Genomic DNA, 15,984 nt, shown 5'->3' on the forward strand with positions numbered 1-15,984 from the left:
GGAGCAACACCGAGGGTTGCGATCCCGTTGCCGGTCCCCGGTCCGGTATGGGGGTGACACTGAGGGTTGCGATCCGTTGCCGGACACGGAAAAAAAGACAAAAAAAAAAAAACAAGCAATGAGATTGAAACAGTGTATTAGTCCATTCCTGTTGTTTATAATAAAATACTTGAAACTGGGTGATTTATAAAGAAAATGAAATTTATTACTTACGGTTTCTGAGGCTGGGAAGTCCAAAGTCCATCTGGTGTAGGTGACAGTGACTCAGGAGTCTCACCTTGCAAGATGGTAGAAGCAGAGAGAGCAGAGAGAAAGAGACAGACTCTCCTCTCTTCTTTTAAAGCCCTCAGAACCATACCAGTGACAACCATTTTTAATCCATTCACTATGGCATAGTCCTACAATCCAATCATCTCTTCAAGGCTCCACCTTTCAATTACCATAATAGGATTTCCAACACTCTTAACAGTCACAGTGGGGGCAAATTTCTAATACATAAAACTTGGAGGACACAATTCAAGTTTCAATGAAATTTGTGGGGACATAATTCAATCCACTGCAAACAGTAATCAGCAGTCTCCCAACAAGGAAAAGCCCAGGACTGGATGGCTTTACTGCTGAATTCTACCAATCCTTTAAGGAGGAATTAATACCAATTTTCTTCATACCATTCCAAAAAGTGGAAACACAAGCTATTCTCCTAAACTCAGTCTATGAGACCAGCATCACCCTGATACCAAAACCAGACAAATATACAAATTTATCAATATAGATAGATAGATAGATATAGATAGATAGATGTTCATACAAATATATCAAAAAATAAAACCATAGGCCCATGTCTTTGATGAACACAAATGCAAAAATTCTTAATAAAATATTAGCAAATAGAATATAGCAATGCATCAAAAAAATTATATACCATGATCAAGTGGGATTCATCCCAGGGATGCAAGGATGGTTCAACATACTCAAGTCAATAAATGTGATACACCACATCAACAAAATCAAGGACAAAAAACATGATTATCTCAGCAGATGCAGAAAGAGCATTTGACAAAATTCAACATCCCTTCATGATAAAGTCTCTCAGGAAATTAGGTATGGAATTAAAATATCTCAACATAATAAAAGTTATATATGACAAACACACCACCAATATCATCTTAACAGGGAATATGTGAAAGCTTTTCCATTAAGAGCAGGAACAAGACAAGGATGCCCACAAAGGGCTTCCAGATTGGAAAAGACAAAGTCAAATAGTCTCTGTTTGCAGATGACAAGATCCTATATATAGAAAATCCTAAAGACTCTACACAAAAACTCTTAGTATTGATAAACAGTTTCAGCAAAGTTTCAGGATACAAAATCAACATGCAAAAATCAATAGTGTTTTTATACTCCAACAATGAACTAGCATAAAAAGAAATCAAGAAAGCTAGCACATTTATGATAGTCACCAAAAAATAAAATACCTAGGAATAAATTTAACCAAGGAGGTGAAAGATCTCTACAGTGAGATCTACAAATCACTGTTGAAAGAAATTAAAGGGGAGGGCCAGCCCGGTGGCACACTGCTACAGTGCGCCTCTTGGGAGTGCAGTGGCACACCCGCCGAGGGTTTGGATCCCACGTACAGACCGGCCGCTCACTGGCTGAGCAAGGTGCAGGCGCTACACCGAGGGTTGCGATCCCGTTGCTGGTCCCGGTCCCGTACGGGCGCGACACTGAGGGTTGCGATCCATTGCCGGTCACGAAAAAAGACAAAAAGGAAAAAAAAAGGGGGGGACACAAAAGGATGGAAAGAAATTCTATGCTCTTGGATTGGAAGAATTATCATGGTGAAAATGTCCTTACTGCCCAAAGCAATATACAGATTCAATGCAATCCCCATAATACCAATGACATTCTTCACAGAGGTAGAAAAAACAATTCTGACATTCTTGTTGAGGAAACAAAAGAAGACCCCAAATAGCCAAAGCAATCCTGACTTCAAATTATACTACAAAGCTATAGTGACCAAAACAGCATGACACTGACATAAAAACAAACACTCAGACCAATGGAACAGAATAGAAAACCCAGAAATAAACCCACATACAGCTAACTGATCTTTAATAAAGTCACCAAGAACATACATTGGGAGAAAGAGTTCCTGTTTAATAAATGGTGCTGGGAAAACTGGACATCCATACATAGAAGAATGAAACTAGACTTGTACCTCTTGCCTTACACCAAAATCAACTTAAAATGGGTTAAAGACTTACAAATAAGACCTGAAACTATAATACTCCTAGAAGAAACATAGAGGAAACACTTCAAGAAGTAGGACTGGTAAAGACTTTAGGGATAAGACCCCAAAAGCACAGGCAACAAAAGAAAAAATAAACTGATGAGATTAAAGAAAACTAAAAAGCTTCTGCACAGCAAAAGAAACAATTAACAGAGCAAAAACACAACCTAAAGAGTGAGATAAAATACTCCCAAATTATGTACCCAACAAAGGATTAATATCCAGAATATATAAGAAATTCAAACAACTTAAGAGGAAAAAAAAAACCTATTAAAAAACGTTAAAGGAGCTGAACAGACCTGTCTCAAAGGAAGACATAGAAATGGCCAACAGATACATGAAAAAAAAATGCTCACTGTTGGCAGCAGAGAAATGCAGATCAAAACTATACTGAGATATTGTCTCATCCCATGTAGACTGGCTATTATAAAATAAATGAATAAATATATAACAAGTGCTGGTGAGGATATAGAGAAATGGGAACCCTCCTGCACTGTTAGTTTGCACTGTAAATTGATGCACCCATTATAGAAAATGGTATGGCAGTTCCTCAAGCAAGTACAGATAGAACTGCCATTATGATCCAGCTGTCTTACTGCTGGGTGTACATCCACAGGAATGGAAGTCATCACGTCCAAGGGATACCTGCACTCCCATGTTCATCACAGCTCCATTTACAATAGCCAGGAGTTGGAACCAACCTAAATGTCCATCATCAGATGATTGTTTGAGGATAATGTGGTATATCTACACAATGGAATACTACTCTGACATAAAAAAAGATCAGAATTCTGCCATTAACAGCAACATGGATGACCTCAGAGAAAATCATCTTAAGTAAAATAAGCCAAGCACAGAAAGAGAAATACCACATGTCGTCACTCATAAGTGGGAGCTAAAAACTGAACAAAGAAAGAAAGATACAACAAACACAATAATAGGTTGAACTTTCAAAAGAAGAGAACAGAACTGTGGATACCAGGAAAGGGGGAAGTGTGGCAGGGTAAGGGAGGAATTGGTAAAGGGCCACAGAAAATGATTACATAGTATAATGTACAATATCCTAATTATGCTAACTTGAGCATCACATATTGCACACAGTAATGATATTCAATCCCACAGATATGTACAATCAACCATGTTACAATAAAATGCTGGACCCCTTCCAGAACCTTGAAACTTTATAACTACATTTATTTATTTATTTTATTTTTTATTTTTTGTCTTTTTCGTGACCGGTAAGGGGATCGCAACCCTTGGTGTGGTGTCGCCCACACCGCGCTCAGCCAGTGAGTGCACCAGCCATTCCTATATAGGATCCGAACCTGCGGCAGGAGCATCGCTGCGCTCCCAGCGCTGCACTCTCCCGAGTGCGCCACTGGGGCTGGCCCATAACTACATTTATAAAGGAGCATTTAAAACACATTTTAAACCTGGGAGATCCACATGGTCCAGTCCTGTAGCCACTTGCCATTTTGTCAAGTGGCTGGTCCCAGTTGTTAAATGTAAAATATGTACCAAATCTGGTACAAAAAGAATTTTTTATATTAATTATATGTGGGAACAGTTAAATGAGATTGTTTAGTTAATATTAATTTCAGCTATTTCTTTTCACTTTTTTAATGTGGCTACAGGAAGATTTTAAATTGTATATATGGCTCATATTATATTGAACACCATCGTTGCAGACCTCCAAGCCTTTGTAAATACAGGAACAGTTTCAAATGGAATGAGGACATTAAGCATACACGACTGTTATCAACTGTAGATTTTCCCAGGCATCTTGCCCTTAGTTTATTGAGGAATAATTTTGAAATCACTTGGGGTTGGTTTGGTTGTCATTAGCAAATTGAATTGCTCCCTGAAAATGACCTCCCTCTCAGAGTTTATTTTTATTATTAATCCTGCCATTGTACAAATTACTTAAACTCTAAGATCAGAAAAATGACCTAATGTGCTGTGAATACATCTTATAAATTTCAGATCAGTCAGAATCATCCCCTTCTCCTTTTCTTTCTCAAAGCAAATGAAAACAAAAAACCAAAAAGCCCCTTTTTCTCCTGGCGCCAATTGGACATGACCGCTCCTAGTTCTTGTTTTGCAGGAGCCAGAGAGCTAGTGCTGAGGCCGGGCGGACCCTGCACACACTCAGCTGGGCGCCCCCGCCACTGCCTCTCCACTTGTCTCCCTGTTGCTCCAGGATGCAGTTCCACTTCCAGGACAAACTGGTTTGAAGCTCCCCTGCTCTGTTCTTTGTCCCCTATGTTGTATGCAGCTGTGGCTTAAACATTATCAAGTTCTCTGCTGCGTCATCACCTCTGCGTGAGAAAATAACTCTGGTAATGTTAATTCCCCATGTGCAGCCTGATATCTAAATGTCTGCCCTGTGTTTGTTTGCTTTTTATTTACTTAGTCTTAAGCCAGAACAAACTGTCAATAAGAAACATGTCTAAAAATTGGGTGTACATTGGGGGTGGGGGAATGAAGCTGGGGAGAAAAACATCTGTGCACGTTTGCTTTATGCCAACAGAAGGTGACACTTCTTGCTGACTATGAGCTGTTCAGGGACACATACCTAGAGCTCTCCTGCTAAGCCCACAGGGAGCTGCCCTCCATGCACACTGATGAGATGCACAAACCTGGTGGTTTTGCAAAGGGAGAGGAATGGTTATAACCCATTCGTAACCCTTTGGGGAGACATAGATGGGAATGGACAAGGAAGGAAAATCAAATCTGAAGTCTTATGCTGGAAAGCAAGATAGATGCATCACCACTGGCTTTTGCTAGATACCCCTTCACACAGATGCCCAGGGCACAGAACACAATAGCCCATGGACTGCATCCAGAGAAGCTGAAGCTGTAGAAGCGGTTCACAGGCCACACCTCTCCCCTCCCTCAGCCATGTTGGGGGCTCAGCAGCCTCATGAGAGATGCCAAACAAGGACCTGGGCTGCCACAGTCAGACCCTCCCTCACCCCACAGTGTACCCAAGGATGGTGGCTGCTAGCACGTATCCACTCTCTCCTCCTGGACAAACAGGGCTCCTAGGAACAGGGAGCAAGGCCAGGCAGAGGGGAGATGGGACATGCCAGCAGAGCTTGGAACGGGGTGACAGCATCGGGGCAAACCTGTGAGATTTGGGTGAGGCAAATGGGGGTAAGGGACTGAGCAGGGGAGAAGAAAACAGGTACCAGGGACTAGATGAGCACAGGGCCCCCAGACTTCAGCAAGATGGCTTGGACTGGGGCTGGGAGCAGCTCAGGAGCCCAGAGCCCCTGGGCCTTGGCCACTGCTATTCTTTACAGGGCAGCGGAGGCCGGAGCCTGGGGAAGGAAGACCTGGAAGGGCTGAGACAGCTCAGGCCTTGCCGTGGCCTCTCGGGCACAGGGGTCAGGCTCACAGCTGCACACTGGGTGTGTCAGGCACGCAGTAGCAGAAAGTTGTGCATACTGTACATGCCGTGCGAGAAAAATGGGAACTCCTTTGCAAAAAAGAATTATCGTTACCTAGAGGACGAAAATACTCTTTTAGATTTTGCTCATTAAAAAAATTGTTTTTTCTCAAGCCTCTTCGAACTAAAACAAGTACACTTCTAAAGAAAAAGAATGCCTAGAGGACGAAAATACTCTTTTAGATTTTGCTCATTAAAAAAATTGTTTTTTCTCAAGCCGCTTCGAACTAAAACAAGTACACTTCTAAAGAAAAAGAATATCTTGTGGTCCTTATTAACTGGCCCACATGCACCAACATCTCCTACCAACGCCCTTTGTCTGGCTTGTCAGAGGACATTAGCTGAGACTCATCTGGAAGCCACTTCCTGGCTTCCGAATGGACATAGTCACCAAGTAAGAAAGACTCATTTATCAGAATAAAAACTTTGCTATTAAGTGAGGATTATGCAAAGCACATTTCACGCATCATTATCTGGGCCTGATTAGCAATGATGGAAATTGGTCATTAATTTTAACAATCAGCAGAAAGAAACCTTCAGTTTTCACTGAAGATATACAATTGCCATGGACATGTCTCTGTGTTTTCTGCACAATAGGAAAATAGAGACAAGAGCCCTGGCAAAGATTGTTTTCAAATTGTTTTGGCATCAGCTGTCTCATGGATGCCTTTGTCCCCGTGACACAAATAAGGCAAGATCCAGTTCTCCCGCACAGGTGGGTAGACATCTTCCTGGCCACCTCATGCCACAGGGAGCCATGTTGTACCTCTTGGCCCCCTGGTTAGCAAGGCCAGTTCTGTCCAGACTTTGGAGCCAGTGTACAGCTTCCTATCTATGTGATGGGAGTGACAGCAGTATCTACCTTATAACTTCCTTGTGAGAATTATAAGAAGGTAACTTGTACATCAGAGCTCTGTTCAGTGCCTGGCACATGAAGGCTGCATGCTCTGGTAGAGACACACCAGCAGGCCCCATGCTGCTAGGAGCTTTCTCCTTTCAGGTATCAAGTGACCGCTGTAGTGCATCCTAGATGTGCAAGCAAATCCTGGTTGCACAGGAACTTGTCTTTTTGCAGAAGAATTAGAATCTAGTCTTTGGTCTGCAGAGTGAATGAGAGACATGTGTGAGTTGGGTGTTGCTAACACTTTGGGGCCACACACACACACACACCCCACATGCATATACCACACACACATGCACACACATACACACAATCTGTGTCTCAGTAGTTCTGAGGACAGCAGTGGTCTAGTGAGTATGTGACTGGTTGAATTTGAATATGAGCTGTCCTGTCCTCAGATAGTTCTGGAAAGGAGTATTTTAAATCCATAGTAAAAGAAATGAGTGTTCTTCCTCTCTCTTTGGTCTTCCCTAGAACTGAAAAAACTGCCACAATCACAAATGATGATGAAGACCCATTCATTGCTGGACAGTTCCATAAAACCCTTGCAGAACTTGATGCAGACCTGGAAGGTAAGAACCACTCAACCTGCTGCTTTTACATTGTACTGTGTGACGGTAGATGCTGGAGATTACTTTTCTGAGCACACCTTTGTGTAACTGTGTGAGGAAAAGGTCTTCAGAAGGAATTGCAGCTCTGTTTGGAGAAAGCCTGCATTTGCGTGCCATGCTCTCTGGTGAGCACAGCTCTGGGTGGACTGCTTTTCATCTGAGCTGCCAAGAAGTACCCTGGAAACACCCAAATGGCTGCTTACAGTGTGCTCTGAGTAATACTAATTTTGCACATTAAAAAGTATTCCACACATATTAAAGAAAAAAAGATGTCTAGAGTACACAAGTGAGTTAGGGAAACACTAGGTGGCACAAAGATAAACAGGTTTCTTCATAAAGACTTCCAACTCTTTACTTGCTAGTCTACGGCATATCTCTCAACGAGAAACATACAACCTTTGACCACAGTGAACCCATTAGCAATGGAGCAGCTCATGGCGCTGCTATTCCATTAACACGTTTTTAGGAAATAAGAGGATAAAGCCAAAGCAGATGCAAATGATTTCAGTAAACACCTAGAGAATCTTTCAAACAAAGGAGCTAGGCTATGTTCTGCAAGGCACATATTGAAAATGCAGGGGTACTTCAAAAAGTTCATGGAAAGATTTGTATTACCTTTTAATTCTATTTTCCCACGAACTTTTTGAAGTACCCTCATAAAATAGAAATCAGATATTGGGCATGCCTTAAAACAAAACAAAAACAAGAAGGAAGCAGGCTACAAAACTGATCAGTAGTCTTGTCTGACTCGCTTTTTAGTTTTCTGTCCTCAGAATATATGGTTGACAGAGCTGTAAAATCTGAATCAGTCAGTCATCCTGTGTCCACGGGCCCTGGCCACTACGTTGCTTAGTGCTTTGAAGAGTCATGAAAATTCTGAGGTACTACAGACAGGCATCCGCTAAAACTGGAGCAAGTTGTCCTCTATATTTTATTATTCTTCTGGGGGATGTGACAGATATGGAGGTCAAAACCCAAAATTCACTGTTCCTGTGTTGAGAGTTTTTTCAGAGGCTTGGATTTAGAAATCTACCTTTTAAATAGCTTCTGGGGGATGTGACAGATATGGAGGTCAAAACCCAAAATTCACTGTTCCTGTGTTGAGACAGTTTTTTCAGAGGCTTGGATTTAGAAATCTACCTTTTAAATAAAGGATGTTGACAAAATGTAACTGAATATCTTATCTTGAAACATACTGTATCTGCAAACAGTTCTTGTGTTGAATTATGAGAGTGGAGATTCTGGCCCCAGGCATGTGTCGATTAGAAACGGAAATAACATTTACAAATGTATGTAAATAGCTTACACCAGCGTAACCTCGGGGAAATCAGTCACAACGGCCATTACACTAGGCGTGGGAATCACACACATGGTGCCTGTCGGTGACTTGTGCTTGTTCTTTGCAGAAATGGAAGAGAGTTATGAAACAGATACCAGCTCTCTGACCACCTCCCTGCACGGCGTGTCCAACCACTGCACCCAAGACAACGTTGCCCCTGACAGTGATGCTGCTGCAATCCCAGTCACGTTCATCGGGGAGGTTTCAGACGATCCTGCTGATGAGGGGTTGTTTTCCAATAGAAACAACAACGCTGGTTCGTTTGACACCAAGGGTGCTGTTGGCAGGAGAGCCCAAGCACAGCCATTTCAGGAGCACAGCCAGCAACAACACGTGACCACCAGGGAGGAAGTGCCTGACCCGAACCCTCCTTCCCCTGGCACTGGAAAAGGAATGCTGTTGGCTTTATCCAACACCTGTAAAAATGGGAACTCCATTGAAAGGGGGCCCCAGGTGACTTCTGCCTTGAAACCTCACATGGATGACCAGAATGCAAAGGAGAAAGGCAAGGAGCACAGCCCTGCTGACAGTGAGAGGACACGGGCCACCAAGACAGTGCGTCCCCAGCCAATGAATGGCCAGGTGGGCAACAATAAAAGCGCCACCTGGGTAGCACCGTCGTGGTGCCAGCGAGGCCAGAACACAGGGCCAAGTTATGGACTCAAGCATGGCCTCACAACATACAAAATTGTTCCTCCAAAATCAGAGATGAGGTGTTACGACCGAGATGTGTCCCTCTCCACGGGCGCCATCAAGATCGATGAGCTGGGGAATCTGGTGAGTCCTCACGTGAACTGCCACAGGACCATATCCCTGTCGTCGTCCCTTGTTGACACAGAAGCTCAACCCACTGGAAAAGCCAAAGAGTTCTGGAGGTGCAACTCGATGGAGAAACCCTGGGGCTGGCCCGCAGAGTCCCCAGCCCCGAGGCCTGCCTGTACCACCACACCAGCCCAGCCGCAGCCCCAGGAAAGCAGGCTCCAAGCAGGCCCCAAACCGACCCCACCCCAGCAGCCCAACCACCAAGAAGAGGGGAGACGCCAGCCACCCATGGCCATTGCTTGTCACATGGCAATGCCAGCAGCCAACACCACGGAAGTCACATTTCTCAAGCCTCAGAGAAGAACATCCAGTCAGTATGTGGCCTCTGCTATTGCCAAGCGGATAGGGACCCCCAAAGTCCACGCCAACGTGGTGGAGAAGCACAGTAATGCTGCCAAGGGCCACGAGGGCCGAGCACCAGCACTGACCGGACAGCCTGTCACTGGGAAAGACGGCACAACCCCCAGCCTGGACTCAGAGGCACAAGGACGCAGGGATGGCACAAAGTGGCCCTGCATCAGCCCTCCCAACAATAATCACAAAGAATTAGCAGCGGGAGCCCGTCCTGGAGGAGAAGTCAGCCGCCCATTTGGAAAGTCATCCACTCAAGCTGGTCCAGCTGGTGTCCACAAAAGCTCCTGTTTTCCACTAGTCACATCTTCTCAGAGGGATCATGTTTCTGTGGGGCAGAGCTGTGGTTTCAGTGGAAAGCAAAGCACAAGTAATCAAAGGTCCAGCTCAGCATCCAACCCCAAATGCACACTGGACCGCACAAACCCTCCCCTTCCATGTGCGGCAGATGCTCGGACCCCCGGCAGGGTGCTGGCAAACAGCTCTCAGCGGGTGCCTGCCAGCCGTGAGCCTCTTCACTCTCCAAAAGTATTCAGTGCTAGTAGCCACATCATCCTGGAAAGGGAGGAAAAGCCCAATTTGGTATCTACAGATGTACATGAAACAGATGGTACTTTGCCACCCAGCATTTTTGGGCCAAAGAAAAAATTCAAACCTGTTGTCCAGAGGCCACCCCCAAAAGACACATCTCTGCACTCTGCCCTGATGGAAGCCATCCACTCTGCAGGAGGGAAGGACAGCCTTCGCAAGGTGAATATGGCTGCCTTTAGGGGATAGGCACAGCAAGACCTAGAGAGACCTTCCCCACCTGTCCACTTGGGTGTCCTATTGTTAGATTCCTAGAATAGGACTGAAGGTGAGAGAGACAGGACAAGGATAACAGCGAGGTCTAATGCACAGGTTTCATTTTAACTAGAAATTCTGTCTCACTTCCCCCAGGATATTTGAATAGAACCACTAAAGAGGCTGAAATGGCTGGGTGTTAGGCTTGTGCACACTGACTTCAGGCCCCTGACTGCCCTGTGGGAAAGACGTCAGCCAATAAAAGTCTACCCTGGGCCAGAGGAGTGAAGAGGCTGGGGGCATGGGTCTGCCCATACCTGGTCCTTGAACAATGGAATGGGTAAATAAAAAACAGGCAAGGCCACTTCTTTCTTTAACTTGTGTATTTGCAGAGCAATAGACTGTCGTTCTTCAGTAACAACGGGAACAGTCGTCTGACAGGCTCCCTTTTTATCCAGGCATTTAACACATTACAAATATTACCTCATTTCTTTGGAAACCAGCACTGATTAATAGGAGTTACTTCCTCCATTTTGCAGATGAGGAAACTGAGGCACAGTGAGGCTAAGTGGCCTGGCCCAAGGTCACACACTGACGAGGGGGGACCCAAGATTCCCATCCAGGTCTGGGAGACTTAAGTGCACATATCACTGTGGAGAGCTGGGTGAATAACAGGAGTGATGCAACATCGGGGTGATTGTTCGATGCTACCCTGAATATGTGACCTTTCATCTTATACACACTTTCCCACAGAGAGTGGCTGCAGATCCATCCCCCAGGCCTCAGTAGTAGGGGTCGGTTTTCTTCTGAGCTGCCTTCCAGTTAGCATTTCTCCCTCTTTTGAGTGAAATGTGTTGACACTGTTCATGTTCTAGACTTCAGAACACGTCTTGGAGGCAGGACCAAAGAAACCGTCCTACACGGAGTCAGGGAGTGAGCGATCTGCCCTACTCGCGGCCATCCGAGGGCACAGCGGGGCCTGCAGCCTGAAGAAGGTAAGAGGAGAGGGCCTTTCATAGCCTGTGGGTTCAAACACCCACTCCCTTTCCCCAGCGAGCTGGGTGGACACTGCAAAAGCTTCTGTTGTTCTCAGGGGATGGCTGACCCAACCCACACGGGGTATTGGCGTTATGGAGTGGGTGCCCCACTGCACTGGAAGCAGCAGAGCTCCCAGAAACTCTCCCACCCTTTTCTGGAGGCATGATTCCTTCCAGCACCTAGAACTGAGCAATTTTCCATATTCTCTGGGACACCCAGCATGGCTTCAGATCTCAGAGAGCCAGGCAACCAGGACTGAAGCAACTGCACACCTCCTGGAAGAAAGTCACTGCAGGAATGTAGCTTTTGCACAACCTCAGCAGCCAATATGGACTTGAGTATAGGGCAGAATGGTGTCATCGTGACTTCCACACTCAGAGTTTGAGGAACAGCTTGACCTGTACATTACTCATTGAGTTTCGAGTGTGTGTCCTATCCCCAAAAGTTGGTCACACTGGGGTGTGGTCACCCTCTATTTCTGTCTTCATATGCCAAGAAAAGTGACAAGATCAGTACTCATTGAGTTTCGAGTGTGTGTCCTATCCCCAAAAGTTGGTCACACTGGGGTGTGGTCAGCCTCTATTTCTGTCTTCATATGCCAAGAAAAGTGACAAGATCAGAATATCCAGTAAGGCACAACTGCCAGATCCTGGTCCCTGAGGTCAGCCACTTGGCAGCTGGCAGGGCACAGGGGCTGATATCTCAGCCGTAGAGCAGGCAGACTTCCTGGGCCTACTGCAGACGAGCTGTTCCAGGTCTAGGGGTAAGATACCAGCTGTGTGCTGCCCTCCTGGAAAGGACCTTTGTAGACACTGTCACTGTCTGAGTCCGCTCAGGCTGCTATAACACAGTATCATAGACTGGGTGGCCTAAACAACATTTATTGCTCATGGTCTAGAGGCTGGAAGTCCAAGATCAAGGCATGGCAGATTCAGTGTCTGATGAGACCGCTTCCAGGTTCACAGGTGCCGCTTTCTCACTGTGTCTTCACGTGGTGGGAGGGGCAGGGAGCTCTCTGGGGTCCCTTTGATCAGGACCTTACTCCCATCATGAGGGCCCCACCCTTATGGCCTAATCACCTCCGTTAAGACCCCACCTCCGGATGCCATCATTTTGGGAGACAGGAACTTAACATGAATTTGGGGGACACAGGCAGTCACTCTACGGCAGTCACTTAACTTTCTCATCACCAGGTGTCCTCCTCCGTCTCTGAGGAGCTCCAGAGCTTCCGGGATGCTGCGCTGTCTCCACAGGGCTTGGAAGATCCTCGGCAAGACCTTGGCCTCCCGCCCCCGCCAGCCCTGCCACCCCCTCCCCCGCTGGCTTCCCAGACTCTCTCCACATCGAAGACAGCTTCCAGGTTCAGCACAGGCACCCTGGGCAGCCCGGTGGATGCCAGGCAAGCCCTGATGGACGCCATCCGCTCCGGTACAGGGGCCGCACGGCTGAGAAAGGTGACAGTGACTGTGTGTGAGTGTGTGGAGGGGCAAGAGAAATGTGATGCACCAGGCAGCGCAGCTCAGACCAGGGATGTGCCTGCCCCTGGGCAGAAAGAGCTGCCATCACTGTGTCCCTCATAGGCACTGACAGGGGCAGCAGACGCAGGTTCCTGTCCACAGGTGAGAAAGCCAGCCCCCTGCATATCAGGTGCCTGCCAGGTCCTCAGCTCCTCAGTGACAGAGGTGGAGCCTAAACCCCACCTCTAACCCCCAAGAGCATTCCTACCCTCACAATTGTTGCTGGCCCAGGGACAGGCTGAGGGTAGGCCCTGGTGGGCCCACAGAGCACATGCCACAAGCTCACGGCCCTCACCCTGCGCGGAGGCTGCCAGCTTTATGTATGATCTATGCACCCCAGCATAATGTTTGACAGTGACTACATGCACAGTCCTTTGGGCAGAGCACACTCTCTAGTTCTCTTCAGTTCTTCCTCCTGTACAGTCTTAGCTGTTCTGCACATTTGTCACCCCCCTGGTCCCTGAAGGCAGTGGATTGGTGGCCCATGCAACAGGATTCCCAAATTAAAGGGATGCTTGGGCCAGATGGCTTCTGAGATCTGTTTCAACTTTAAAATGATTCTATGAATGGACTGACCCTTTAGTCTTGCCTTTTCCCAGTGGGCTTGGGGAGTTATACTAATCATAGGGGAGGCTGGGGATAGATATTATTTTCTTAGAGATTATCACCAAATCCTGGGAGGTCAGTTCTAAATATTATCCTCATTTCATATATAAAGTGAACAAGATTCAGAGGAACCCAGTCACACAGCCTTGGCCACACAGGGACTACTAGACTCAGAGATAGATCAGCTTGGGCAGAGAAAGTGCTTGTCACCGGGTGACAGCTATGTGCTCTGTGGAAAGCAGGTAGCCCGTGAGGTGGTGGGTGGCCTCATAGGGCTATGTGTGCCACTAGACGGGTGGACGGTGCTCCTTGCTTCCCACACTGGAGCCTAAGGGAGGAGAGAAGAGGGGAGGGGCCCTGCCCCCACCAGCTCCTCCATGAATGGGGCTCATGGGTGCCCTGGGGTCCCCAGCTTGGTTCCCTCTGCAGGAGTGACCCACTGACTCAGGGGCTTTCCAAGCTCCCCCGGAACCATTTGTCAGGGCTCCCAGGTGAGCCCCAGAGCTTGTTCTGGTGCAAGTGGGCGGTGTTCAACTCTGTGTGAGTGGCTCTGGGAGGGATGTCACCCAGATGTCACCTGGCAAGGATGCTGGCATAACCCTTCAGGGAGGTGGGGAAACATCCTTACCCAAGTGGCCATGGAGAGAGGCCAGTGTCACACTATCTCCTCAGCAGAGGGAGCAGCTAAGAATTGTTGTGGGCTCTTCAGTTTTCTTTATGCTGCTTCATTTCTGTGGATTTGCACATTGATGAATTTAGGTGTTGATGTAGAGGGAAGGAATGGTGAAGAAAGTGGGGTGACTGTGTAAATTCCTACAGAGATGGCTCTGTAAGTGCAGCCGAGGCTTCCCCTCTGCTCCGGGCACATCACGGAAACTGGTTTCAAGGGCATCGTTCAAAGCCCTTCTCGAGAGGTCGGAAGCAGTGCAGTTGGGATCAGCTTTGCTTCCTGACTGACCCCAGGGTGCATTGCTGAGTTTCAAAGATGGTGTTTCTCCACCTGAAATTCATAGCACATCTTCACCCTGAATCAGATTTTGGGGGAGCTCGAGCTTACAAATCTGCAATTTTCTAGTGTTCACCGTGTGACTCTCCATTACGGTTTGAGACCATTGTCTGTCTCATTTGAGCCTTTGACATATGCTGATAACCCCAAGTGGAGCACGCAGGCTTCCTGCTCCATCTTGTGGAAGTCACCCGGGGCCAGGAGAGGCACTGAAGGCTTTGCATGCGGCTGTACAGCTGGCAGGTGGCAGACCACAGATGAAACCTTGAGCTCTCTCTCTGAAAATGCTTTCCCTTCCCTTCAGGAAGAAAACAGAAAAGCTTGGGAATAGCCCGAAAGAACAGAGGAAGTCACGTGTAAGGAAGAGAATGGAGAGAGATGCAGGGGCTGTGGGTGGAGAAGCCAGGACTAGGTGGGGCCGCTGGACATGGAGAGAAGGTCACCAAAGCTGTGAGCACTCGCCGGGTGGAAGGCCAGCCTGGTGTTCCTAACTCAGTCTCACTTTATGTCAGCTGCTTCAAATGGCAATCAGGAGCCCAAGTTTTGATTGTTTCTTGGATTAGTCTAAGTATTATGACCTGCTTTATCCTCTTGGAAAATTCTAAGCAAGAAATATGTATATGGCACTTGAGGTTTTGATGCCCTGAACCATGTACAAGATGCTCTTGGGCTGAGAGCCAGGTGCTGAGTGACAAAGAGGGCTCTGACATTGGAGATCATGTCCCCAGCACTCTCTTTGTCTCTACTATTCCCAGATGACCCCGAGGCCTCCTCCTTCCCCTGCAAACTTTATCAGAGACTCACATAAAACCTGCTGAGGAAAATGGGATGTAGGAGGCCAGGAACTGGTGGTCCACCCGCCCTAAGCAGCCTCTCCTCAGCCTCTATTAGGGACCCACAGGGGATCTGGGCCAAGTTGGCCTTACCTGGAACCATGATTGATTCTCCTGGAGGTGCCGTCCTGCCGTTGTTTCCTGGTGGTTTGCCCTCTGTCTGCTCATCTGTGCTGAGCGGTAGACCTGTGGTGGCGAGGGAAACGTTCACAATTCAGGCAGTAAATTGTGACTTTTCTAGCAAGCCTGGTTAGGGGGCACTTTTCTGCTGTGCATGGACCGTGGAGTTCTAGGTTGTCTTTGCAGCAAAGACAGTTTGGTGTATTTTTATGGCATGGGAATGTCAAATCATTTGAACTTTGCCTCTGATTATTTCTTTAGCTTTCCTTCAGCTTTTGGACTTTTTTTTTTTTTCTTTTTTTTTTTTTTTCCT

At 46.8% G+C, this 15,984-nt stretch overlaps 1 protein-coding gene across 1 annotated transcript in view; it reads left to right on the forward strand.

Annotated features, from left to right (window-relative positions):
- COBL (cordon-bleu WH2 repeat protein) overlaps nucleotides 1-15,984 on the forward strand; it is a 252,917-nt gene that overhangs the window by 218,186 nt on the left and 18,747 nt on the right. Inside the window, exons 13-16 of the mRNA XM_008571826.1 lie at nucleotides 7,120-7,217; nucleotides 8,663-10,518; nucleotides 11,427-11,546; nucleotides 12,783-13,043. Of these exons, the coding sequence (XP_008570048.1) occupies nucleotides 7,120-7,217; nucleotides 8,663-10,518; nucleotides 11,427-11,546; nucleotides 12,783-13,043 (2,335 nt within the window). The remainder of the gene's footprint in view (nucleotides 1-7,119; nucleotides 7,218-8,662; nucleotides 10,519-11,426; nucleotides 11,547-12,782; nucleotides 13,044-15,984) is intronic.

The sequence above is a fragment of the Galeopterus variegatus genome, unplaced genomic scaffold (assembly GCF_000696425.1).
Source record: "Galeopterus variegatus unplaced genomic scaffold, G_variegatus-3.0.2 Scaffold44, whole genome shotgun sequence".
Classification (NCBI taxonomy): domain Eukaryota; kingdom Metazoa; phylum Chordata; class Mammalia; order Dermoptera; family Cynocephalidae; genus Galeopterus; species Galeopterus variegatus.